Source organism: Pelophylax lessonae (genome assembly GCF_965119305.1).
Source record: "Pelophylax lessonae genome assembly, chromosome: 4".
NCBI classification, from domain to species: Eukaryota; Metazoa; Chordata; class Amphibia; order Anura; family Ranidae; genus Pelophylax; species Pelophylax lessonae.
Genome location: NC_138771.1, coordinates 655,779,976 through 655,807,024, shown reverse-complemented (window position 1 = coordinate 655,807,024; position 27,049 = coordinate 655,779,976). Strand labels below are relative to the sequence as shown.

Sequence of the window (27,049 nt, the reverse complement as noted above, 5' to 3'; positions counted from 1 at the left end):
GCAGTCTCTGACCATCTCTTGTATCATGTCCGCAGTCTCTGACCATCTCTTGTATCATGTCTGCAGTCTCTGACCATCTCTTGTATCATGTCTGCAGTCTCTGACCATCTCTTGTATCATGTCTGCAGTTTCTGACCATCTCTTGTATCATGTCTACAGTCTCTGACCATCTTTTGTATCATGTCCGCAGTCTCTGACCATCTCTCGTATCATGTTCGCAGTTTCTGACCATCTCTTGTATCATGTCCACAGTCTCTGACCATCTTTTGTATCATGTCCGCAGTCTCTGACCATCTTTTGTATCATGTCCGCAGTCTCTGACCATCTCTTGTACCATGTCTTCACTCTCTATCTCCCTTACTCTCTCTCCCTCTCTCTCTCCTTCCCTCCCTTTCTCTCTCCCTCCCTTTCTCTCTCTCTCTCTCCCCCTCTGTTTCTCTCTCTCTCTCTCCCCCTCTGTTTCTCTCTCTCTCTCTCCCCCTCTGTTTCTCTCTCTCTCCCCCCTCTCTCACTCCCTTTCTCTCTCTCTCTCTCACCCTCTCCCTCTCTCACCCTCTCCCTCTCTCTCTCACACTCTTTCTCTCTCTCACTCTCTCGCTCTCTCTCCCTCCATTTCTCTCTTTTTCCCTCCACCCCCCTCTTCCTTCACTCTTCAACCCTCTTTCATTTGACTCTATTTAACCACTTAAGCCCCGGAGGATTTGGCTGCTAAAAGACCAGGGGTTTTTTTTGTGATTTTTTTACTGCGTGACTTTGACGGACAATTGCGCGGTCGTGCGACGCTGTACCTAAACGAATTTTACGTCCTTTTTTTCCCACAAACAGAGCTTTCTTTTGGTGGTATTTGATCACCTGTGCGATTTTTTGATCATGCGCTATAAACAAAAAAAGAGCGTAATTTTTGCAAAAATAACAATATTTTTCACTTATTTTTATATGAAATTCCCCCCAAAAAAAATGTAAAAATCAAAATTTTTTATCATTTTCGGCCAAATTGTTTTACGCTACATATGTTTGGTAAAAAAAATCGCAAAAAGCGTATTTTGATTGGTTTGCGCAAAAGTTATCGCGTTTACTAACAAAGGGAAAGATTTTTGGTGTTTTTTTTTTAACGAGTAATGGTGGCGATCTGCAATTTTTTTTTTTGCGGTACTGCGACATTGCGGCGGACAGATCGGACCCTTGACTGACATTTTTGACACTTTTGGGGGTACCAGTGACATTACTGCAGTAATCAGTGCTATATATATGCACTGTTACTGCAAAAATGACACTGGCAGGGAAGGGGTTAACTTTATTGGACAGGGAGGGGTTAAGTGTGTCCTAGGGGCGTGTTTCTAACTGTACAGGGATCCGGGTCCGCCGGTCACATGCACTGACTTGTCTGTGAACGAGCCGCGGCGGGCGCGCGCCCACCCGCAATTGGCTCGCAAGTCAGTGACAGGCGAGTGACGTATCCATACCGCCGCAGTATATAGTCGTGCGGCGATCGGCAACCGGTTAACCACATCCCTTTAGGCCACGCCCACTATTAAGCATAGTTTAAATCACGCCCACGCTCATTAGCATAGCTTAAACCACTTGTCTATGCAGGCTGCATTTTTCTACTCCATCTAGACCACGCCTACAAACAAATGCCCCGCCCCTAATTAAAATAATACTCTGCCTACAGACAAAGAGGCAACTATTTTAATACAAGATACTGTTGAATTCAGTTTGCATTGTCTCTGTGTGTCATTCACTGGGGTATTACACTAACAGTATTGCTAGGTGTGCCAGATGGGCTGAGATGGTTCTTGGGGGGTTGAGAGGCAGAGTATCGAATCAAACATTTTTAAGCGGCTCCTGCGGGGGGTAGCGCTACATATATATATATATATATATATATATATATATATATAATTTGTAGACAAAGTTTTGCTTGACAATACTCGTGTTGGGTTTTTCTTCCAGCGATCAAACCCATACAAGTATCTGGACACTAAGATGGACACGTATGACAATCTGAACAGTATTATGGACGGTCGGTTACCGTCGGTGGCTCTGACACTGGCACAGGCTGCAGGACTGTCTCTGATGAAGCTGTCCCATGACCGAATTCTTCCTCTGGACTACACGGCCTATAACACACTGCTCCTGGAACAACTGATCCGCCTGAAAAAGTACAGTAGCAAGCTAGAGGTGAGGCTTCTGATGTCAGATCTGTGCTTCCAGTAATGGGGGTTATGGGGAAGAATGGCACACGGAACGGTTCAGTCAGTATGCGCTCCTACAGGACCGTCATGTGACCACACATTGACATTGGGCAAAGAGTTACCATAAAGCTTTGTGTGTATTTCAGCCGCAGGGTCTGACCCTTTCCTGGTTGTACTCCGCACGCGGAGATTATGTGCGAGCAACGGAAAGACTGAAGGAGGCAATCACAAATTCAGACCTCCACAACGAGAAGATGATCCAGTTCTTCAACGTGCGGATCATGAGAGTGAGTAACATTGTTTCTCTGTATAGGACTGCTCTCTGCCAGTCAGCTCCTTTTCTTGGGGCCTACTTCCTGATGATACATTGGCTGGTCCATTTTGGCCTTTGAAGTGTACCGCATTTGTACATGATGACCTGACCGAATCTTCAAAATATATATACAGTATCTCACAAAAGTGAGTACATCCCTCACATTTTTGTAAATATTTTATTATATCTTTTATGTGACAACATTGAAGAAATGACACTTTGCTACAATGTAAAGTAGTGAGTGTACAGCTTGTATAACAGTGTAAATTTGCTGTCCCCTCAAAATAACTCAACACACAGCCATTAATGTCTAAACCACTGGTAACAAAAGTGAGTACACTCGTAAGTGAACATGTCCAAATATGGCCCAAAGTGTCAACATTTTGTGTGGTCACCATTATTTTCCAGCACTATCTTAACCTTCTTGGGCATGGAGTTCACGAGACCTTCACAGGTTGCCACTGGAGTCCTCTTCCACTCCTCCATGACGACATCATGGAGCTGGTGGATGTTAGAGACCTTACGCTCCTCCACCTTTCATTTGGGCATGCCCCACAGATGCTCAATAGGGTTAAGGTCTGGAGACATGCTTGGCCAGTCCATCACCTTTACCCTCAGCTTCTTTAGCAAGGCAGTGGTCGTCTTAAAGGTGTGTTTTGGATCGTTATCATGTTGGAATACTGCCCTGTGCCCAAGTCTACGAAGGGAGGGGATCATTCTCTGCCTCAGTATGTTACAGTGCATACTGGCATTCATGGTTCCCCCAATGAACTGTAGCTCCCCAGTGCCAGCAGCGCTCATGCAGCCCCGGACCATGACACTCCCACCACCATGCTTGAATGTAGGCAAGACACACTTATCTTTGTACTCCTCTCTTGGTTGCCACCTCACACGCTTGACACCATCTGAACCAAATAAGTTTATCTTGGTCTCATCAGACCACAGGAGATGGTTCCAGTAATCCATGTCCTTAGTCTGCTTGTGTTCAGCAAACTATTTGCAGGCTTTCTTGTGCATCATCTTTAGGGATGACAACCATGCAGACCAATTTGATGCAGTGTGCGGCGTATGGTCTGAGCACTGACAGGCTGACCCCCCACCCCTTCAACCTCAGCAACAATGCAGGCAGCACTCATACATCCATTTCCCAAGGACACCCTCTGCATATGACGCTGAGCACTTGTACTCAATTTCTTTGATCGACCATGATGAGGTCTGTTCTAAGTGGAACGTGTTCTGTTAAACCGCTGTATGGTCTTGGCCACTGTGCTGCAGCTCAGTTTCAGGGTCTTGGCAATCTTCTTATAGCCTAGTCCATCTTTATGTAGAGCAACAATTCCTTTTTTCAGATCCTCAGAGAGTTCTTTGCCATGTTGAACTTCCAGTGACCAGTATGAGAGAGTGAGAGCGATAACACCAAATTTAATACACTTGATCCCTATTTACACCTGAGACCTTGTAACTCGAGTCACATGGCTAATTGGGCCAAATTTGGACATTTTTAGACCAGCTGTTTAGACATTAATGGCTTTGTGTTGAGTTATTTTGAGGGGACAGCAAATTAACACTGTTATACAAACTGTACACTCACTACTTTACATTGTAGCAAAGTGTCATTTCTTCAGTGTTGTCACATGAAAATATATAATAAAATATTTACAAAAATGTGAGGGGTGTACTCACTTTTGAGAGATACTGTATATGTGAAGTGCTGCGTAAATTGATGGTGCTATATAAGTACCTTAATTAAATAAGTAAATAAAAAATAGTTGATCAGCTAATAAGAATAATGTAAATGGCACACAAGTAAATAAATGCTGACTAAATAGTTGATCAATGCAAGGGAATATAGCCCAGTAATATCCATAAGGTGTTAACACACTCATCACAACTCCACAGAGACTGAAGAAATCTCTGTAAATGTATAAATGGACTCCAGAGGGCACTTATCTGAATGTTGTAATAATACTACAACTCAAATGAACACCAGAAGGCGCTAATTTGAGTGTAATAATATATTCTACACTCAGATTAGCGCCCCCTGGTGTTCATTCATATAGTTTATAGTTGATCAGCTAGTTAATTTTATAGAGGCATGTTCCTATATACAATGTATAGTTGTCTTATTAAATCATTTTTAAAAACATCTATTTAACTATATAATTGTGTTGTAGCCCATTTAAAGTCCCATGGACACTTAGAATGTATAGCCTCATAGTATCTACTCTGGTGTTTTTCTCTTGAAGGTGGAATTCTACTTCCTGTCCCAGTATGTGTCCGCCATCAATTACCCATACCGCCATATCCTCATCGGGCGAGGTGAGCACACAGTGGACTCCTTGATGGAACAGCTCATCCGGGACCAAATTGACAGCAACGAGCTGCACAAGCAGATTGCCCTCTTCACCTGGACCCTGGTGGGAGCAGCAAACGCCTTGAGTGGGGAGGTTTGGGAGGTCCAAAGGAATTTCTAGGATCAGGGGAGCTTGTCAACATGCATCTATAGGCTGCCAGAGCTCAATGCTGGACCCTTTCTACATCCCACCTCATAATTTATCAGTGACAGTGATCACTATAAAGGTTTTTTCTTTTTTTTTTATGTATCTGCTGGCTGCTCATCATATTGCTGCTGCTTTGCCTTACACAAGTGCCAGGATGAAGTCATGTTTATCAGCGACAGGGCTCGCTATAAATTACTGTTACGACTTCATTGCGCGGTGCCAACTGGTGCCCACCTCTTGCTTGAGCGGCTTTTGCTATGAATTTTAGGAAGGGCTGCTTAAAGGGGCCTATTTTATAAATATCCACCAAATAATTTTTTTCACATTGTTTTCTATCAAGCACAACACTTTTGTCCAGTTTGTAATTGTTCAAATGGAAAGTTGAAGAACAAAGTTCCATTTCTGATGTTCCCCTTGGTTGGTGTACAGCCGGTGCCAAAGTTTTGAGAATGACACAAATATTAATTTTAATTTTCACAAAGTCTGCTGCTTCAATGTCTTTAGATCTTTCCATCAGATGTTACTATGGTATACTGAAGTATAATTTCCAGCATTTCATACGTTTTAAATACTTTTATTGACAATTACATTAAAGCCTCGTACACACGCAACGAATTTCTGCCGACCGGTCGTCCGTCTTTTGTCCAGAGTGGTGTTTTGTTGATTGGAATGTGCTCTAGACTGCACACAAATTTTCCCGCACGACAGAATTCTACTTCAGAAGTGATGTCATGTGTTGGATTGTTTTGTATGTGTTCTTTCATCTCTGAGCATGCCTAGTCTTGCTCATAAGATTTTTCCCCATCGAAATCTGTACTAATGAGACGAAAATCGGACGTGTTTTGACGGTCGACAAAAATTTTATAGCCTGCACACCAGGATTTTTTCGGCCGAAAAGTCTGAGTCGGTTGTCGGAAGCATCATACTAACAAGCCGAAAATCGGCAGATCGGTCGTCAGACGAAACTTCCCGGCCAAATTTCCACTCGTGTGTACGGGCCTTTAGTTTATGCAAATAGTCAATGTTTGCTGTGTTGACCCTTCTTTTTGAAGATCTCTGCAATTCGCCCTGGCATGCTGTCAATCACCTTCTTGGCCACATCCTGACTGATGGAAGCCCATTCAATGATCAATGCTTGGAGTTTGTCAGAATTTGTGGGTTTTTTGGTTCACCCGCCTTGAGGATTGACCACAAGTTCTTAATGGGATTAAGGTCTGGGGAGTTTCCTGGCCATGCACCCAAAATTTTGATGCTTTGTTCCCCAATCCACTTAGTTATAATTTTTGCCTTATGGCAACGTGCTCCATCGTGCTGGAAAAGGCATTGTTCCTCACCAAGCTGTTCTTGAATGGTTGGGAGAAGTTGCTCTCGGAGGATGTTTTTGTGCCATTCTTTATTCATGGTTGTGTTCCTAGGCAAAATTGTAAGTGAGCCCAACCCCACACATGAATGGTCTCAGGATGCTTTACTGTTGGCATGACAATGGACTGATGTGAGCGCTCACCTTTTTTCTCCGTACAAGGTTTTTTCGAGATGCCCCACACAATCAGAAAGGAGATTCATCAGAGAAAATGACTTTACTTCAGTCCTCAACAGTCCAATTTTTGTACCTTTTGCACAATGTCAATCTTTCCCTGATGTTTTTCCAGGAGAGAAGTGGCTGCTTTGCTGCCCTTCTTGACACCAGGCCATCCTCTAAAAGTCTTCTCCTCACTGTGCTTGCAGATGTCCTCACACCTGCCTGCTGCCATTCCTGAGCAAGCTCTGCACTGGTGGTGCACCGATCCCACAGCTGAATCAACTGTAGGAGATGGTCCTGGCGCTTGCTGGACTTACTTGGGTGCCCTGAAGCTTTGCTCACATCTGAACCTCTCGGTGATCCAATAAATGGTTGATTTAGGTGCAATCTCAGCAGCAGCAATATCCTTTTTTGTGAATCCATTTTTTGTGCTAAGCAATGATGACTGCACATGTTTCCTTGCAGGTAACCATGGTTAACAGAGGAAGAACAATGATTTCAAGCCCCACCCTCCTTTTAAAGCTTCCAGTCTGTTATTCTAACTCAATCAGCATTGCAAAGTGATTTCCAGTCTTGTCCTCCTCATCACGGACACCAGTGTTAATGGTTAATGAGAGAATCACTGATATGATGTCAGCTGGTACTTTTGTGGCAGAGCTGGAATGCAGTGGAAATGTTTTTCTTAAGCCCCGTACACACGAGAAGAAATTCGGCTGGGAATTTTCGTCCGACGACCGATCTGCCGATTTTCGGCTTGTTAGTATGGTGCTTCCGACAACCGACTCCGACTTTTCGGCCGAAAAAATCCTGGTGTGCAGGCTATATAATTTTTGTCGACCATCAAAACACGTCCGATTTTCGTCTTATTAGTACAGATTTCGACGGGGAAAAATCTTATGAGCAAGACTAGGCATGCTCAGAGATGAAAGAACACAAAGAAAGCAATCCAACACATGACATCACTTCTGAAGTTGAATTCTGTCATACGGGAAAATTTGTGTGCAGTCTAGAGCACATTCCAACCAACAGACACCACTCTAGACAAAAGACGGACGACCGGTCGGCGGAAATTCGTTGCGTGTGTACGAGGCTTTAGGGATTAAGTTCATTTTCATGGCAAAGACAGACTTTGCAATTATTTGTAGCTCATCTGATCACTCTTCATAACATTTTGGAGTTTATGCAAATTGTCTGCATAAAAACGGGGGCAGCAGACTTTGGTAAAATTAATATTTGTCTCATTTTCAAAACATTTTGGCCATGGCTGTAAACTTTTTACAAAAAGAAAACAAAAAAAAGACTTAATACAATTTTTTTAGTCCATTTGCAAAATTAGTACTTATTAGGTTCACTTATCTGGTAACCATAAAGGGTTATACATGGTGAGCAGGGCCATTAATAAGGCGGTACAACTGGTCTTTGTTGTATGGGGCCCAGGCCTCATCAGCTAAACGGGAGGGGGGTAAATTAATAAATTTATTTTACTAGACCGTACTCCCACTCCTACTTACTAGAGCCTAAATTACATTTCCCTGGGCCCTATCACGTCAACAGAGGGGCACAGGTGGAGAAAGCAGAGGAGGAACTTTATTTTTCATTTTCGGGACATAGGTGGGAAAGTCAGTGCCACTGTTCCACTGCACCTCTGGGTTTGGGTGGAGGCTCCGTCAGGAAGGCATGTACAGGTCCCCATGATTTCTAACAGCAGCGCTGATGGTGAGCAGCACTACTTAGGTATCCTGTGGCTAAAAATTATGCTCAGCTTTTCTCAAAGAACCCTAGGCTGTGCTTGAACATCTGCTGCCATGACCAGCTTGAACCGTTACCATGAAATAAGATGGGATTCATGGATTCCAAAGCATGTAGGCCAATTTTTTGTCCTACTATCTACTTATTGTAGATTTCAAGAGTTGCCAGACCAGACAACAGTTTCACTGTCTTTTGTTCAGTATTATTAGTGATCCTGTATCTATTGTAGCTTTAATATAAATAGGCCCCTTTGAGTTATGATGACTGCTGGGTGTTCTTCACTTGACCGCCTTGCCATCATCTCCTTCCAGGACAACGTAATCATTATCATGGACAGTGCTCCATATAAATTACTGTTACAGCTTTATAACCTGGTGCTGACTTAAACCCATACATTGCTTTTGCTAGACCTTTTGTAAAATGATACTTAGAGATGCAAATCCGCCTTCCTGAATATAATCATAATATAAGGCCGGGCTGCAAAATCAACAAACTTTTAAATAGTATTTGTGATCATTTTTGCTCCATGAAGCTTTAGAAGTGTCTAATTGTTCTCAATGAGAAATGTGATAGGAGGGGTGTGTGTCTATTGCTGACTACAGTTGTCTTTATACCCATTTGTCTACAGTTACCACACAGCAACAAATAGAATGTTAAAGTGACTCTGCCAGGGGTATAGAAAAAGTTAGTACCCTGTGTTCAGGGGCTGACTGGCAACTTTCGGCCCAGGGGCAAGTACAAACAAGAGGCCCATGGTGCAGCCACTTGGCCCCTTCCCTCTTCCCGGCTTCCTCCTGACCCCCATTCCAGGCTAAACCTTCGCTCAAGGTACTCTCTACTCACCAGCCAAATGCGGGTTCCCAACCTGGCCAGCAGGGGGCAGTTGGGGGGAGCTTGAACAGCTCGGTTAGGCCTGTCTGGGAGAGGAGAGTCTCCAGTGGGGCATGGAACCGGCCTCTGCTCAGACACAGTTTACACCATCCATGCTGGGGAGGGGGGATCCCTGCGCTCTGTCCTTGTCTTCATCCTGCACTCAGTCTGTCAGCAGTGGGTACTCTTTTCTTCTCTTCACCATGAATCCTTTAGGCATGTCTGTGGCAGAAGCGGTGCAGCCTTTTTACGGGAGGAATCGGAGCAGCCCGGGGGGGCCCCCCTCCCCCCTTGCCCAGTCCTCCTCTGCCTCTGTTAAAAAAAATTCTCCATACTTACCTGTCTGTTGGCCAGTTTGTAGAAACATTGCTTTGTAGCACAGCTCCCTGATGGATGCAATCCTGCACTTCTGGGTGAGTAGAAAAACATATTGAAATTAAATTCTAGGACAAAATGGACTTTATAGGCACAAATAGAACATATAGTTAAAATGAAAATGTATTCATTGACATCATTTAGAACATACAATTACCCAGACCTAACCATAGGTGTCCAGAGTAGAGGAAGGACTCCCATAGGAAGTCCTTCATCTGATTTGGACACCTATGGTTAGGTCTGGGTAATTGTTAGGTCTGGGTAATTGTATGTTCTAAATGATTTGAACATTGCCATGTATTGTAATATATATTGTGGATTTTTATATGTATGACAATGAATACATTTTCCTTTTAACCATATGTTATATTTGTGCCTATAAAGTCCATTTTGTCCTAGAATTCAATTCCAATATAGTATATGGAACGTGGCAGATAGCTCTATATTCTTACCCATATACACTCGTTGGCACCATCCCACGTTACTGTATATTCTTAATACAAATTTTTCCCCGTGTAGAATAACATGATCCCTGCTGGCTACTGTGGTTTCTCCCAATGATTCCTACATCACTATTGTGTCCTGTAGTGACTAGGGGTCAGCAAGAGGAACCACAGCAGTCAATGGGGGAAATCGCTATTGGACCAGCCTGAGGTGTTGAGAAGACTTCCTCCTCAGGACCAGCCTGAGGAGTTGAGAAGATTAACATGTCCCCTGCTGGCTACTGTGGTTTCTCCCAATGACTCCTACGTCACTATTGTGTCCTGCAGTGATTAGGGGTCAGCAAGAGGAACCACAGCAGTCAATGGGGGAAATTGCTATTGGACCAGCCTGAGGAGCTGATAAGACTACCTCCTCAAGACCAGCCTGAGCAGTTGAGAAGATTAACATGTCCCCTGTGGCTACTGTGGTTTCTCCCAATGATTCCTACATCACTATTGTGTCCTGCAGTGACTAGGGGTCAGCAAGAGGAACCACAGCAGTCAATGGGGGAAATCGCTATTGGACCAGCCTCAGGTGTTGTTGAGAAGACTTCCTCCTCAGGACCAGCCTGAGGAGTTGAGAAGATTAAAATGTCCCCTGCTGGCTACTGTGGTTTATCCCAATGACACCTACATCACTATTGTGTCCTGCCATGACTTGGGGTCAGCAGGTGGAATCACAGTGGTCAATGGGGGAAATCACTATTGGACCAACCTAAGGAGTTGAGGAGAATAATACCGGGAGCTCTACTACATAGTGAAGTTCCTTCAAACTGGTTGATGGACAGGTACGTTTAAAGCTGTTTTCTTCACAGGGTAATACCTTTGAAATTTTTTTTTAACCTCTTCACAGGGTCACTTCAAAGTACATACATAGCCAAAGTCGTTTTCTTTTTTTTTGTGTTTTGGATGGTGTTTGGAAGGGTTAGAACCATTGTCAAGTTCTTTTTGCCTGAAAGAGAAAGATCGCATGAAGAGCCCTAAGCCACAAAGGAGTCCAAAGAAATAATAAGCATTCATGAAATAAAATAATAAAACTTCCAACACATTTCGTGGGTCTGAACGCTCCCTCTTCATCGGGGCTTGAATTTTGTGTATATTTATATAAGGACGCCAAAAGCACAAATAGCAAGCTGAGTTTATATGAAGTTTATGTTGGTGCTACAGTATCCGAAACAGGCAAAACCTTTTGCTGCGGGATCATTTTTGGAAACTGAATACAAACAACATCCACCCTGAAGGAGGAGTGTTCAGACCACTGAAACGCGTTTTTTTTTTTTCCAATCATTTGTTCGACAATGAAAGAAATTAAAGAACAATAAAGGACAATGTTACTATGTATCACTGCACATCATCTATTATTTAAAAGCTTCCACAAATGTAAAAGAAAATGAAGGAACAAATACTATATAAAAGTCTGTAATTTTATACCCGGAATGAAATGAACATGTTTAATAAAAAGGCGGAGCTATGCTTTAAAGGACCAATCATCATAAGATTTCAATGAGTATGGGTTAAAAGATGTTCTATTTACGGTTTATCACTGACAGTGATCAGTAGAACTGTACCTTTCTGTTGTCCTTCAGACACAAGTTGTATCTGTACAATCTAACAATGTGCCTGGACCGCATTCTTGTAACTGAAAGCAACATTTTTCATTAAAATATATGAACTTTCTCTTCCAATGTGTCCGACCTTCCTTCATATATATCTGTATTGTGTATGTCATCCCAACATAGAGATTAACTCAGCATTCACAACAGTGCAGAGTATTTCAGGAGAGGAGAGGTAGATAGAGGAAGGAGCAGAGTCCTCCAGCAGTGCAGAGTATTTCAGGAGAGGAGAGTTATAGAGGAAGGAGCAGAGTCATCCAGCAGTGCAGAGTATTTCAGGAGAGGAGAGTTAGATAGAGGAAGGAGCAGAGTCCTCCAGCAGTGCAGAGTATTTCAGGAGAGGAGAGTTAGATAGAGGATGGAGCAGAGTCCTCCAGCAGTGCAGAGTATTTCAGGAGAGGAGAGTTAGATAGAGGAGGGAGCAGAGTCCTCCAGCAGTGCAGAGTATTTCAGGAGAGGAGAGTTATAGAGGAACGAGCAGAGTCCTCCAGCAATGCAGAGTATTTCAGGAGAAGAGAGTCATAGAGGAAGGAGCAGAGTCATCCAGCAGTGCAGAGTATTTCAGGAGATGAGAGTCAGATAGAGGAAGGAGCAGAGTCCTCCAGCAGTGCAGAGTATTACGGTAGAGGAGAGTTAGATAGAGGAAGGAGCAGAGTCCTCCAGCAGTGCAGAGTATTTCAGGAGAGGAGAGTCATAGAGGAAGGAGCAGAGTCCTCCAGCAGTGCAGAGTATTTCAGGAGAGGAGAGTTAGATAGAGGAAGGAGCAGAGTCCTCCAGCAGTGCAGAGTATTTCAGGAGAGGAGAGTTAGATAGAGGAGGGAGCAGAGTCCTCCAGCAGTGCAGAGTATTTCAGGAGAAGAGAGTCATAGAGGAAGGAGCAGAGTCCTCCAGCAGAACAGAGTATTTCAGGAGAGGAGAGTTATAGAGGAAGGAGCAGAGTCATCCAGCAGTGCAGAGTATTTCAGGAGAGGAAAGTTTTAGAGGAAGGAGCAGAGTTTTCCAGCAGTGCAGAGTATTTCAGGGGAGGAAGGAGCAGAGTTCTCCAACAAGCAGCTCATGTGTGTCAGGAGGGAGGAGTTTCTCCTGCTGAGAGTCTGAAGCTCCTCCAGGTGATCTGTGTGAGAAGGGAGTGTGGTGAAATCTATCCCAGCCCTCCTGGCTCCTTCCTGGGGAATTCATGGCGGCCAGCAGGGCCTCTCCTGCTGGAAGCTCGCAGCCATCCCCTGGGCTGATGGGTGACATGCCTGCTACTGTACAAGCCATGGCTGGTGATCTCTCTGCCCCTGGTGAGGATGAGGGGGCCAAGTCCATTCGGGAGTGAGTGGTGGATGGGATTAAGGTCCTGAATAGGGAGAGACCAGCTCTACAAACTCTGAGCAGAGTTGAAACGTCTGCAAAAGCAGCGTCAGGGCTTGTATAGCTGGAACCGTGGATTCATGGATTCAGAAATCCAATTGGCTAAAGTACGGGTGGAACACCAGGAAACTTCTGTGGCCATGATGGAAGGCAGAGATGGGCCTTTCACTGAGAAGTTTTGTAATGACCGGGGATTTACAAGGATGGCAAAGATGGAGGTGGAGGAGGAGACCCCCAGTTTTGACCCCTTGCCACCTCAGGGTGAGGCAAGCAGCCCATTGCCTTCTGAGGGCTCAGGAGGCATGCTGAGGGTGATCCAGGCAATGGAATCTCCAATGCGGGGGTATCAGCTGGTGTTTGATGGTGAGGAGAACTTACTTGACAATGTGCCTGATAAGGTAAAGCCTATCAAACCCCAAGTAATGGATAAAACTATATTTGTGCCATTTAGCACTATGACTAATGCTGAGGGTTTGCCCAATGACACACAGGCTGGTAACTCTATATCCAGCAATACTTTGCCTGCTGATGTTTCCCCTCAGGAAAAATTGCATTTAAAAAAATGACATTTCAGCTGAGGGACTACAAGTGCCAGCAGAACCCATTAACCCTCCTTTTGCTGTGCCCAAAGCTGTTTGTCCATTCACAGCTGCTGAGCAGGTCTCCACAGCACAGCATCAGGTGACATGTGGTACTGGAGCAGAAACTGTGACTATACCTGATGTTTGTGTGTCTGATAGCAATTGTTGCAGCACAGGTGTGATGGACCATCCCACCAATATGTGTGTAATGGACAATCCTGCTGGCTCAACCCAAGCAGTTAATAATAATAATAATAATAATAGTAGTAATATACAGGCTAAAGTTACCTCAGTGTGGGGCCTTGGCCCTGATAAGCCTACATTTGCTCAGGTGCTACACTGTGCTCCTGGCAATATTATTAGGCCAGGACTACAGCCTTTTCCACCACAAGCTGCCACTTTGAGCACCCCTGGATCTGGTCTTGGGTCTCTGGCTTCTGCTGGGGGTCCAAGGCGTAATGTAGTCATTCTTAAATGGGAAGGTGGTGCAATCCCTCCAGCACGGTGTGAGGTGGTAGACATCATTTTGGAGATGGGTTTTGGGGCAAAAGACCTCTATGCCCTAATACACGTAGCTTTGCCAAGCCAGAGGGTCTTGACTTGTTCTGGGAACGATATGAGGCTGTGTGCAGGTCAAGACCCGAATGGGAAGATCTTGCACCAGTTGCTGTTTCACAAAGGTCAACTGTAAAAAAGATAACTATCATCCTCACTAATGAGAGTATTCCTGCTTGAGACTTAGAGGTCTGCTTAAAGAATTATGGTGAGGTTTTGACAAGGCCAGATAAAATAATTGATGAATTTGGTATATGGACTGGGGGTTAGTCGGTAATGGTCAGGTTGGCCAGAGATGGGAATGTTGTCCGTCACCTGCCCTCCTCGGCTTTCATAGGGAGGGATAGGATGACTCTTTTCTATCTTGGTCAGCCAAAGCTGTGTCACCACTGTGGAGAAAAGGGGCATTTTAGCTCCTCCTGTTCAGCATTAATATTTTCAGTGTGTTGGGACAGGGTCATGTGGCCAAGCACTGCACCCGGATGATAAGGTGCAATCTGTGCACCCCCCACAGCCAATGTCCTGAGGCCTGGCACAATATGGAGAAATAGATAATAGATGAACTGTTGAAGATGGACAGGTTGGAGGATAAGGCCCCTGGTGTACCATCCTCCTCTGTGGGGACTGACTCCCCTGGTCCTGTTCAGGATCCCTGCCCAGTTCCTGTGGCCACCCCTACTGTGTCTAAGTATTCCTTCTGTGTCTGTCTCTGTGTCCCCCAGCCTACTGTACCCTTTCTTCTTGTGTCAGAACCTTCCAAGTCTGAGTCAATTATCCCTCATGAGTCTTCCCCTCCTATGTCTGACTTAAAGGAAGCCCCTCGCCACCAAAAGTGGTAGAGGGTACCAAAAAGGGTGCTTCTGCTTCTTCTGTAAAGAAGTCCTCTGTGAAGACTTAAAAAAAAAGGAAGAGATGAAAACATCTCAGAGTCTGACCTGCAGTACCTGAAGGAGAGAAGGAAGTTTGTGAGGCAGAAGAGACAGGCGGTGAGGACGGAACAGGTACAGGAAGCCCCAGTGCCTGTTTCCAACTGTTATAGGCCTTCTACTTTGGTTATTTCCTCATCTGGGGCTTCTTCAGAGCAAAGTTCAGATTCTGAAATGGAGTTGGAGGAGGCCTCAAGAAATAGAGAGGCTTCTGGTGATGAACAGCAGAGGGGAGCTAAGAAGCAATCCACCCAATAACTCAAATGGCGGTTCCTGCTCCATTAAAAGTGGTGACAATAAATCTCGTCAGCAATAAGTCAGTAAGTGCTTGTTCTATGGACTTCTTTTTGTTCAGCCAATCAGATGCTGAAATTTAATTTTTTAGAGAGAGAGTGGAGGTATGGTCCATTTTACTTGGCTGCTGCGGCCGAGCCTTATGGCGGTGTTGTTAAAAACCAGCATGGTAACTGTCCGGCGGATTATTGAGGTGAAGATTGGGAGATGTATGGTCTTAGACGTCTTTGTGGGAGTGCAGGACCTGCGCCTAATTAAAGTTTATTTGTAGCACACAAAGTGGGACAGGAAATGCCTTTTTATAAGCATCAAGCCATTTCTTGTTACATCCCGGCAAGTGGTTTTTGGAGATGACTTTAATACTGTGACTAGATCCAAGGACAGGAAGGACTTTAAAGACAAGCTGGGATATGGTAGCGCTTTTTTAAATAGTATGGTTAGGGATGCTGGTCTTGTTTATGTGCACATTAAGCACCTTCCGGATGACACAGGGTTCACCTTTCATCGAGGTAGTAGTCAGAGCAGAAAAAAAATATAAATAACTGCGCTGAGTAATGATTCCAAACTTATATGCATAAAATACCATAAATTATCATATAGCAGCTACACTAGTCATACACTGATGGATATAAAAGCAAGATAAATATATATATGTAGCGCTAATCATAAATAAAAAGTCCATAAATAGTCCATAAATAAGTAACCAGAGATCCTCGTGGAACAGTGTAAACACAGCAATCAATACTGAGTTGAAGGGTGCAACAGATCCGCCACCAAGTGAGCTGCCAAAATACGCTTATCAGATAGATGAAAAACACATGCATTTAAGCATTAGCCATGGTAAACTTACGGATCTGTTGCACCCTTCCACTCAGTATTAATTGCCGTGTTTACACTGTTCCACGAGGATCTTTGGTTACTTCTTTATGGACTTTTTATTTATGATCAGCGCTACATATATATATTTATCTAGTAGTCAAAGTAGGATAGATAGATTTTTTTTTTGAAGGAGGCCTCTGCTTTCTCACCTCCAGTGGTGCAGGCAGTGGAGTTCACTGTATGCTATCTGTGTACTTGAATGCAGACTTCCCTCAGAGGGGCAAGGGCATCTGGAGATTAAATTCGACTCTCCTTGAGGAAGAACACGTTAACAATCCTTTGAGGAATTCTTTCAGGCACAGATACCTTCCTGGACTTTTGTAGCAGCAAGGCTGATTGGTGGGAGCTGATCAAAAAGAGGATTGCTGGATTCTTCAGGGGCCTAGCCAATAAAAAGCAGTTTGATAGATACATGACCTACCAACCTTTGAGGAGGAAGCTGGATATTCTTGTCTCGAGAGGATGAAGGGTGTCTCGACAGGGCTGCAGGCTGGGAAAAGTATTTACTGGCATTGGATCAGGCAAAGGCTTTCAATCGTGTCAACCATGAGTACTTGTGGTTGCTCCTTAGCAAGTACGGTATGCCGGGTGGTTTTGTCGATTGGTTAAAAGTCTTGTATAAGGGGGCAGAAGCTCTCTCTTGTTAATGGTTGGGTTGGACAGTCCTCTGAGGTTGGCTCTGGGGTGCGCCAGGGTTGTCCCCTGACTCCCCTGCTTTATGTGTTTGCAATCGACCCCCTCATCAGGAGGCTAGAGAGCAGCATGTTGTGTGGGGTACCAGTGGTAGTCCTGGGTGAGCCGCCTTTGAGGGTTGGTACCTATGCGGATGATGTGTCAGTAATTGCCACTGGGACAGATGAAGCAGAGGGGGTTATCTCTCTGACATCATGGTACCCTGTGCATCAGGCTCCAAGATCAATCAGAAAAGAGTGAAGTTTTCTGGATGGGAAAGGAAGGTGAGGGTTTTGATCTCCCGGACACCTTTCCAGTGCCCCAGGAAAAAAAGTTACTAGGCATTGAATTTGGACCCAGGGATTATGGTCTCAAAAACTGGGAAGGCAGGCTGGAAGTTGCCAATACTAAGATGGTCAGCTGGAAGAGATGGAAGTTATCCCTAAGGGAAAGGACTGATCTAATTAAGACTTACCTTATACCGATCTTCTTGTATGTCGACATTGTCTGCATCTTGCCAGTGTCTCTATAGGATAGGATCTATAGTGTGTTCTTCCGGATGCTGTGGAGGAACAGACTGAACCTCATCAAAAGGAATGTCACCTACAGTATCTATCCAAGAGGGAGGGTGGCTTAGGTATGGTCAACCCAGTTCTTTTCACTGCTATTTCTCATGTTTAACATTGGTAAAACGCTTGCATTGGAACCTCCTGGATGGGCAGGCATGTTTAGATCTTGGTTTAGACCTTTTCTATGACTTTTGTAAGCAGGTGGCCAAGTGAACAATCTCGGGTCATCGTGGTCAGCTTTCAGCCTATGTCGCTCTGTGCCTGAAGTTGCTGTGGCAGTTACGATTGTTGGCTGAAGATCTCAGATCCACTCTGAGGAAAGTCCTTATGAGCCGAGTCTTAAGCGAAGTCTTTCATGACCCACTGGCCTTAAGGGATTGCCCAGGCCCAATTTTGAAGGAAGGGTTAAGACTGATTAATTTGGCAAGAGTTCCTCATAAATTTAGGGATCTGGCCTGGTTGTGCTTCCACGGGAGGCTCTATGTTCGGGGCATTTTGAAATACCGCAGTGAGATGGATCGTGTTTGTCCTTGGAAGGCATGTGCAGGTTAGGAGGAGACTAGGGACCATTTCCTGCTTTGCTGCCCTTTTAACATAGAGGTATACAAACAGGTGGGGCAGGGCCCTCTGTGTTCCTTTCCTCTCCAGGCAGGGTTATGCTGAGTGGGTGTATGGAGCATTCAATACTGGTGGGGTCTTTTGTTTGGATACACTTTTTTTAGTTAGCCTAGTTGTCTGGTATTTCACCTGGAACGCATGGTGTCAGGTCACCACTCGGCATAAAATCCTTCCTGTTCAGGTGGTGGTGTGTGACATTCTGCATGAGGTGGGGAAGATTCGGGTGTTTGAGAGAGACAAGTGGGGTCAGGGGGCTTGGTTGAATGTGTGGAGGGGATTCAGGCCTCCCTGCCTGCCCGGAGTCTCTTTCCCGGGTGTGGCTTTCTGTCTCTTATCACCCAAGATTTTTTTCTTTATTCTTAATTTTTGATAAATGGCTGCGTATATAGGTGATGGGTTGTGCCTCTTAGATCCTCTCTGATGCTTTATGTAAATAGTTTTCAAAAAACTTTTGGTATTGGACTATGTATATATTGTATATATTCTGAACATGGATGTGAATTCCTTGGTTTTCTGTTGGAGTATTGTACTATGGTGTGACGGTACCCACCGTCAATGGTAGTGAAAGACAGATACTTAATGGTTTGAATTGCTTCAAGTTAGACAGTAATATTTGTCAGCAATATCTCTCAAGAAGTATGAAGATTTAATCCCACTTTACACTGTGAGAGCTGTGGCCTGTTGCCATGGAGTCTGTGACACCTAGATGTATATTCCATGTCCTTCAATGTCAGAGACACATTTCCCCTATTGTTTGTGCATTGAGAGAATGTGTAATTTTGTATTTTGTTTTAGCTTTGTTGCTGGGCAGTCTTGTCATCCCAGCTGGTTTAAGTGCACTGAGATAATTAGCATGCCAATGATAACCTTGTCTATATGGGTCAGCTGTACCTCGTTATCTAACCATTGTGTAATGTTTTGGGTAAATATTTGGGTCAATGTTCATGTAGTGACTGACATACTTCTCAAGTATATATAAATTCTGTGTGACTGTTCAATAAAGAGTTCTACTTCACCCTCAATCTAGAGTCCTGTCTCCTTTTAGGGGAATCTGCAACAAGGGATTGCTATGCTCTTCATACTCCCTTGAATAATCACTAAGCTCTTGTAAGAGCTTGTTCCTTCTCCTGTTCCTGCTTCATCTCTGGGGAAAGAGGTTCACCCACTGGAACCTGGAGCCTTGTCGTAGGTCCAGGGTGGGTAGGAGACAGCGAGACTCCAACCAAGCTGCGGCGGTTCATAGGGTCTGAGGTGGTTATGGTTTCTGGTGGAGTGCTTGGAGCCCTCGGGAAGCACTAGGAGCATCCGTCAACTGAGGTACCCAGTCGGGGTGCCAGATGATCCGTTGCATATGGTTTTGTTTTTTACATTTGTATAGAATTTGTTGCTTGATTCTTTTCAATAAAAGACTAGAAAGTGGTGTGGGAGGAGATGAGAACACTGAGGGAGATGGGGGCCGGCTCTGGGTGACTTCTTATCCCTTCTGCTCAGGTTTTGTCCCCTTTTAATGTGAGTGGATTTTTATCTTAAGCTCTTCTCCTTCCTCTATAACTCTCCTCTCCTGAAATACTCTGCACTGCTGGAGGACTCTGCTCCTTCCTCTATAACTCTCCTCTCCTGAAATACTCTGCACTGCTGGAGGACTCTGCTCCTTCCTCTATAACTCTCCTCTCCTGAAATACTCTGCACTGCTGGAGGACTCTGCTCCTATCCACTCCAGTGGCAACCTGTGAAGCTCTGGTGAACTCCATGCCCAAGAGGGTTAAGGCAGTGCTGGAAAATATTGGTGGCCACACAAAATATTGACACTTTGGGCCCAATTTGGACATTGTCACTTGTGGGTGTACTCACTTTTGTTGCCAGCGGTTTAGACATTAATGGCTGTGTGTTGAGTTATTTTGCGGGGACAGCAAATGTACACTGTTATACAAGCTGTACACTCACTACTTTACATTGTAGCAAAGGGGTTGATTTACGAAAACTAGAGAGTGCAAAATCTAGTGCAGCTGTGCATGGTAGCCAATCAGATTCTAACCTCAAATCGTTCAATTAAGCTTTGACAAGAAAACTTGGAAGCTGATTGGTTTCTATGCAGAAATGCACTCTCCAGTTTTAGTAAATCACACCCAAAGTGTAATTTCTTTAGTGTTGTCACATGAAAAGATATAATTAAATATTTACAAAAATGTGAGGGGTGTACTTACTTTTTTGAGATACTGTATGTGGTATCAGGATGACACAATGGTGGCAGCAGGTTGTAGAACAGGCTGTGTCGGTGATGGAAGTTTTGGCAGAGGTGGCAATCTATTCATTGGTAATAGGGGGAGGGGACTGAAGGTTTCATTTGTACCATCAATCTCTGGATGGGTGCAACAATGTCATCATGCCACGCTCTCTCTTTAAAAAGACACCGGAGGATGGGCATAACAGCACTTGGATGGCAAACTGGGTCTAGTCAATCTAGTTGTGCAGTCTGGAGATCCCCCCCAAAAAAGTGTGTGTGTGTCATGGATGCGCCTTTTACATTTTTAAAACAAATTAAAACAAATAAATGGATCCAATTAAAAATAATTAAAATGTTTTATTATAGAACCATAAACCGTTATACTTTCCTTTATATCATGAAATCAGGACTGGGGATATGGTGGGTGGATCTTTGGGCTCATCAAAGCCAAATATTCACCAATTCCAAAAAGCAATATCCACACTCAGATTTCTGAACTGACAATCAACTTTATTGATACAACACCAACTGTACAAACTCCTCCCTCTGATGGGTTTCCTCCCAATGGAACTTAGTTGTATAGATTAGAGGTGTGGTTGTTCCTTCCTTGGAGTTGGTGAATGAATTCTGTTCCTGAACCTTTTCATTATACAATGGTTATGTTCAGGTCTAGATAGACAATATAAAACATTATTTTAATCCCAGGTACCTATAAAATATTGTTTATGAATATTTCACATTTTCCAAGTGGAGGCAGCAGGTGGTGCTATTGGGTCAGTTCTTCAGCACTCCTCCAGTTATTGACTTATGTGCTGTGAAGTCTGTAATTTGATCTCCTGCTATTCAGGCCACACACAGCTGGATGAGTCAGAGGAAGGACACGCCCACCTCCCTGCCTCTAGTTTATACAGATTTGTGTTGAGGATCAATGAGAGAGAGACAACTCAAAAGTGAGCAGATGCTGCTGGTCTGTCTGATAGGGAAGCCCAGAATTTCCAGTGACACCGTGTCATGGAAGCGCCCTGTCATCAATGGATATATTTTTACCAGAATATAAGTTATAGAAAAAGTGAAAACAAAAGATTATTTATAAATGAGTAAATATTCCCAAAAACTTTTTTTAAAAGCGACCTGAAACACATTATTGTTCCTTTTAAGCATTTTGTATTTCAGTGAAATGAAAATAAAAAAAAATACAAAAGACTCCTAGGCTGAGACTTTAAAGGAAACCTGTAATGAGGGAACTATGCAGAAGACAATGCTGCAACCCTTCTGAAAATTCTGTTTGTCTGGCTGTCTCTGGTATTGTCTCAGTACTTTGAGACATTGATCTGGAACAGTCATGCAGATCTAAGGTTCATTCAAAACTACCAATCTGAATACTTGTTCTGGGTCAATTACCTATATAGTATGGAAACCATTGGATCAGTATGGCAGCCAGAAAACTAGTATTTTTTGAAGAAGTCGTTCCCAAGGTTTACTGCTATACTTCCTCCCTACATGTCCCCTATAATACAATTGTGTAGGGTGCAGACAGGTTAGTGTGTAATGATATATTAGCAGTATGTGTCTCCTTTTTATGTCCTCTACATCCTGGGAAAGGTGAGAGCTCTATGCTGCTCTGTACAGACACACACCGGGTTATACCGCTCCTCTTCCTCTGCCCCCCAACCTGCTCTATTGTCATCCTTCACCCCTCTGCAGATCCTCTCCCCTCCCCCGATCTCCATGAGTCCTCCCAGTACAGACGGAGCTCATCACCCCCCACCATCTACCAGACCTCACTTCTGTCCTTCCCAGTCCCCTCCCCCCAGATGGGGTCATGTGACCTCTCCTAGATGTAGAGGTGACCACATCCTATCCCATCACAATGACCGCACTGCATTCTCTGTACTGATGGATCATCTCCACCCTCTGTGTCTGATCATGGCTGCACATAACGCCGCCATCAGGAGGAGGGGCAGAACATAGGGGGAAGGGTGGGGGAAGGGAAATTGCTGATATACCATAGTAATTTCCAGTTTGGAAAATTCAAATAGAACTATAGGCAAATTTTTTTTTTTTTTAGAGTAAGGGAAGGATATAACCCCTATAAGTATTTTATTACCTCGGTTTTCCATTGGGGGGAGACTTCCCTTCACTTCCTCTCCAATAGCCAAAACAGGAAGTGACAGGAAATCCCTCCAATCCCTGGTTTTCACCAAAACCAGTGTCCCCATTGGAAGTTTTCCTCTCTATTCCAGTTCTGGTAACAACTCAGGAATTTAGGATTTTCTTTCACTTCTTTCACTTTGGGTGATAACATTCACCAGGACAAATAGAGAGGGGGGCTCTCTCTAAATGGGATGGAGACCGCAATAAAAACCTGACAGGGGCTCTAATCCCTCTCCACTCTATCCAAAACTATAAAAAGATGTGACTTTAGTTATAATAAGATAGATAGATCGCATCCACCTCGCTAGGGATGCAGCAATGCTGTTTTTTATCGGTGAGTCTGAGTACTGTTACTTTGCTTTGCACTTTGTGTCCAAAGAAAATAAATGGGTGCAAATCGCACTGCAAAACATTGCATGTGATTTAAACAGGGATGCAGTGCGATTCCTGTCAAAGTTGCATGCGGTTTCACGCACCGTTCCTGTGTATACCCAGGCCTGTCATAGTGATTTCAGCCTGAGTTCACACAGGAGCAGTTAGGAAAACCTTATGCGATTCAGATAGGAATTGCACCACATTCCTGTTCAAATTGCATGGGATTATTTGCAGTGTGATTTGCAGCCATTTATTTTCTATGGACACAAATCACACCACAAATTATCGGTTTCGGTATTGGGAGCATTTTCAGGAGTACTAGTGAAAATAATCCGTATCGGTGCATCCCCATCTCTAACTATAATTATACAGTTATTCCAGCCAATCACAGTGATCTGGGAGGGAGTGATGGTGTTCCCCATCACTGGGAGTGAAAGGCAGATAATTAATGGTTTGAATTGCTTCAGATGGGACAGTAATATCTGTCAGCAATATCTCTCAGGAAATGTATGAAGATGAATTGTTTGACTTTTCAGATTGCTAAAATATTGCAGGAATGTTTCATAGACCCTTAATAGTGAGATGGGGTGGGGTTTGTTATTGGTAAGTGCCTGTATTCCATTGTTCTATTGTTCTGTCTGCCTTAAGATAAACTTATTATAGGATGTATATGTGTATGTGGGTTGGCTGCTAAGGGGGAGGGGGATTATCCCACAGTGTATATCTCTTTGTGCATGTGTTTGAATAAACAGTTTGAGTTTGACTTCACCCTCAATCTAGAGTGTCTCCTATTGGGGGAAGCTGCTACAAGGGATTGCTATGCTCTTCATACTCCCTTTAATAATCACTAAGCTCTTGTAAGAGCTTGTTCCTGCTTCACTCTCTGGTGAAAGAGAGGTTCACCCACTGGAACCTGGAGCCTTGTCGTAGGTCCAGGGTGGGTAGTAGACGGCGAGACCCCAACCAAGCTGCGGCAGTTCATAGAGTCTGAGGTGGTTATGGTGTCTGGTGGAGTGCTTGGAGCCCTCGGGAAGCACTAGGAGCATCTGTCAACGGAGGTACCTAGTCAGGGTGCCGGTTGATCTGTTACAGTGATGAAGAGGTTTTATATAAATATATTTATTATTGAAAACCCGGCAGGACCATTAACATATAATAGGTGCTCTATCTCTTTAAAACAACCAAATTAGTATAAAATTGCAATCATCATAGTAGAAATAAAAATTGAAAACAATTGCATTAAAACTCAGTGCAAGAAATAAGTGTATATCCCTTTAAGTATGAATACATATGAATGAAAGTTCATTAGTGATGCCAAAACAATTCTTTATCCAAGTAATGTGATGTGCCAAAATCTCTCCACTCCAGTGCTAACCTCATTGTATTCCACCGACTGAGTGCTCAGGCTTCCTTCCCTTTCTCATCCCCCCACACATCTTTACAAAACCTTTATATACCCATATCCCAGCATGGAGGGGCTCAGTGAAGGTGGTGGTGAAGGTGTGGAGGGGTCGGATCGGGTCACACAGATCATAAAAGGAGATCCGCCCGGCCTCATAATCCAGATCTATCCTCCTGACTCTGCTACTGGAGATATTGCTGGGTAAGCGGATCTCTTTACGGTCATGTCTCACCACATACTGATCATCTTTCCTGTACAAACACCAGGATTTGTTATTATATCCAATCAGTGACTGCAGTCCTCCTCTCCTATTTATACTGGGGTAACACATCCCGATTATCCACCAATCTGATCCCCCGACATCCACTTCCCAGTAATGTCTCCCTGAGGAGAAACTCCGACTGCTCAACACCTGAGGCCAATCCTGGAATCTCTCTGGTGTTTTTGGACGATTCTGGTTTCTATCTGACCAGGATACAGTTTTCCTGTCATCTGATATATGTAGATTATTATGGGCTGTGTTTACATCCAGTAATATGTCTGCAGCTCCCTGTATATAGAAGTCTACATTTACCTCTGTTATTATATCAGATAATGTGTGTAATGTGTGTGATATCCCAGCCACATCCAGACCCCTTCCATCATGGAGGAGCTTCTCATGTCTCTCTCTGTCCTCATTATCTCCATCCTCAGTATCACACAAGTCACCTGTGTCTGATTCCTGTAAGACAGTCAGTGGATCCGTCATGTTACACAGCTCCTCAATGTGACGCATCTTCCCGGACAGCTCCTCCTTCTTTATTTCCAGATCCCGGATGGAGATGGAAATCCGCTCTGCCCGCCCGGAGATCTCCCTCAGGATTCTCTTCTCCAGGTCTTCCAGACATCTTCTGAGATTTCTAAACAGCACAGTGACTCTCTCGGTGTCACCAGCTGCTTTTTCTTCTACTTTCCTCCTGTGTTCCTGCAGACTCTGGACTCTTTCCTCCGTCTCCTCTCTCTTTGTCAGAAGTTTCTGCAGAACATTCATCAGTGTCTCCTTCTTCTTCTCAGAAGCCTCATCCAGTATCTCCACCTGGTGTCCCCGATGTTCTCCAGCCAAACTGCAGGACACACAGATACAGGTATCATCCTCAGTGCAGTAATACTCCAGGATCTTCTTATGGACGGAGCATTTCCTGCTCTCCATGGACAAGGTGGGGTCACATAAGACGTGTTCTGGGGACTTTTTGTGGACTCTCAGGTGTTTATCACACAGAGAAACCTCACAGAGCAGACAGGATCTAACAGCAGGTACAGGAGAGTCCACACAGTGAGTACAGAAGACCCCGGACTCCTCCTGATCAGGCTGAGCAGACAGGAAATTCTCCACTATGTTACGCAGTGTTATGTTCCTCTGCAGTGCAGGCCGATCCGGGAACTTCTCTCTGCATTCAGGACAGGAATATCCTCCAGACCCCTCCTGTGTATCCAGCACACGATCAATACAGACCCGACAGAAGTTGTGTCCACATCTCAGGTTTACAGGATCTGTATAAATGTTCAGACAGACGGAACATTCCAGCTCAGCTCTCAGATCAGCAGACGCCATCGCTGACAGCAGAAGAGAGAAATGAAAGTAAAATTCTCTGACACCGGGGAAGAATGCAGTTGGGAGGGGTGACCTCCTCCTACACAGGGTGAGGCTGGGCTGTGACTTCTACTTTATTCATAGGATTCGTTATATGGAGGGACACCAATATTGGAGGAATATCATCCATAACAATGTGCGTGTCTCAGGAAAATAGAGGTCACTTTGGTAAAAAATTAGGGCCGGTGTCAACAAACTTCCGTGTAGAACTGATTTTCTCCCCATACAAGTGAATAGGAACACAAAAACCAATAAAAACTGTCACAGATTAACTTCTTGCCGACCGCCTGCCGTAGTATTATTGTGGCAGGTTGGCTCTATTACGTAAAATTATGTACCTGTACGTTGTTTCGTGTAATAGACAGTGGGGTGTGCGTGATGGCCAGAGGGGGAGCCAATCAGTGGGTCAGGCAGACGCAATATTCGCCAACCACCCGCGATCGTTCTCCATAGAAACAGAATGCCAGTCTGCTGATGTAAATAAGGCAGACCGCCGTTCTGTCACAGATGGACACAGGGATCACACAGGGATCTTGTGTTCCTGCTATTTAGGAACACGGATCTCTGTGTTCATCTACTGAGTCCATCCCCCACACAGTTAAAAAGCACCCCCTAGGTCTAGGGACACACTTAACCCTTTGCCTCTGGTGTTAACTCCTTCCCTGCCAGAGTCATTGGCACAGTGACAGTGCATAGTTTTAGCACTGATTACTGCAGTAATGTCACTGGTTCCCCCAAAAGTATGAAAAAATGTCAGTCAGGGGTCCGATTTGTCCGCTGCAATGTCGCAGTCCCGCTAAAAAATGCTGATCGCCGCCATTATTAGTAAATAAAAATAAAGAAATAAAAATGACATAAATCTTTCCCCTAGTTTGTAGATGCGATAACTTTTGCGCAAACCATTCAAAATATGCTTATTGGGATTTTGTTTACCAAAAATATGAAGCAGAATAAATATTGGCCTAAATGAATAAAAACATTAGATTTAAAAAAAAAAAAATGTATTGGATGTTTTATAGCGCAAAGTAAAAACTGTTTTTTTTTTTTTTTCAGAATTGTTGCGCTTTTTTTATTTATAGTGCAAAAAAATAAAAATCACAGAGGTGATCAAATACCACCAAAAGAAAGCTCTATTTGTGGGAAAAAAAGTTTTTTTTATTTGGTTACAGTGTTGCACGACCACGCAATTGTCAGTTA

At 44.0% G+C, this 27,049-nt stretch overlaps 2 protein-coding genes across 2 annotated transcripts in view; one reads left to right on the top strand and one right to left on the bottom strand.

The window, feature by feature from the left end:
- LOC309554779 (transferrin receptor protein 2-like) overlaps window positions 1-5,328 on the top strand; it is a gene marked incomplete at its 5' end in the record, with an annotated part of 54,765 nt that extends 49,437 nt beyond the window's left edge. The window contains 3 exons of the mRNA XM_082256479.1: window positions 1,954-2,181; window positions 2,342-2,482; window positions 4,755-5,328. Of these exons, the coding sequence (XP_082112605.1) occupies window positions 1,954-2,181; window positions 2,342-2,482; window positions 4,755-4,982 (597 nt within the window). The 3' untranslated portion in view covers window positions 4,983-5,328. The remainder of the gene's footprint in view (window positions 1-1,953; window positions 2,182-2,341; window positions 2,483-4,754) is intronic.
- Window positions 1-25,871, bottom strand: part of LOC309553054 (uncharacterized protein) — a gene marked incomplete at its 3' end in the record, with an annotated part of 310,864 nt that extends 284,993 nt beyond the window's left edge. The window contains exon 1 of the mRNA XM_082253952.1: window positions 25,040-25,871. Within this exon, the coding sequence (XP_082110078.1) occupies window positions 25,040-25,813 (774 nt within the window). The 5' untranslated portion in view covers window positions 25,814-25,871. The remainder of the gene's footprint in view (window positions 1-25,039) is intronic.
- Between the last annotated feature and the right edge of the window lie 1,178 nt (window positions 25,872-27,049).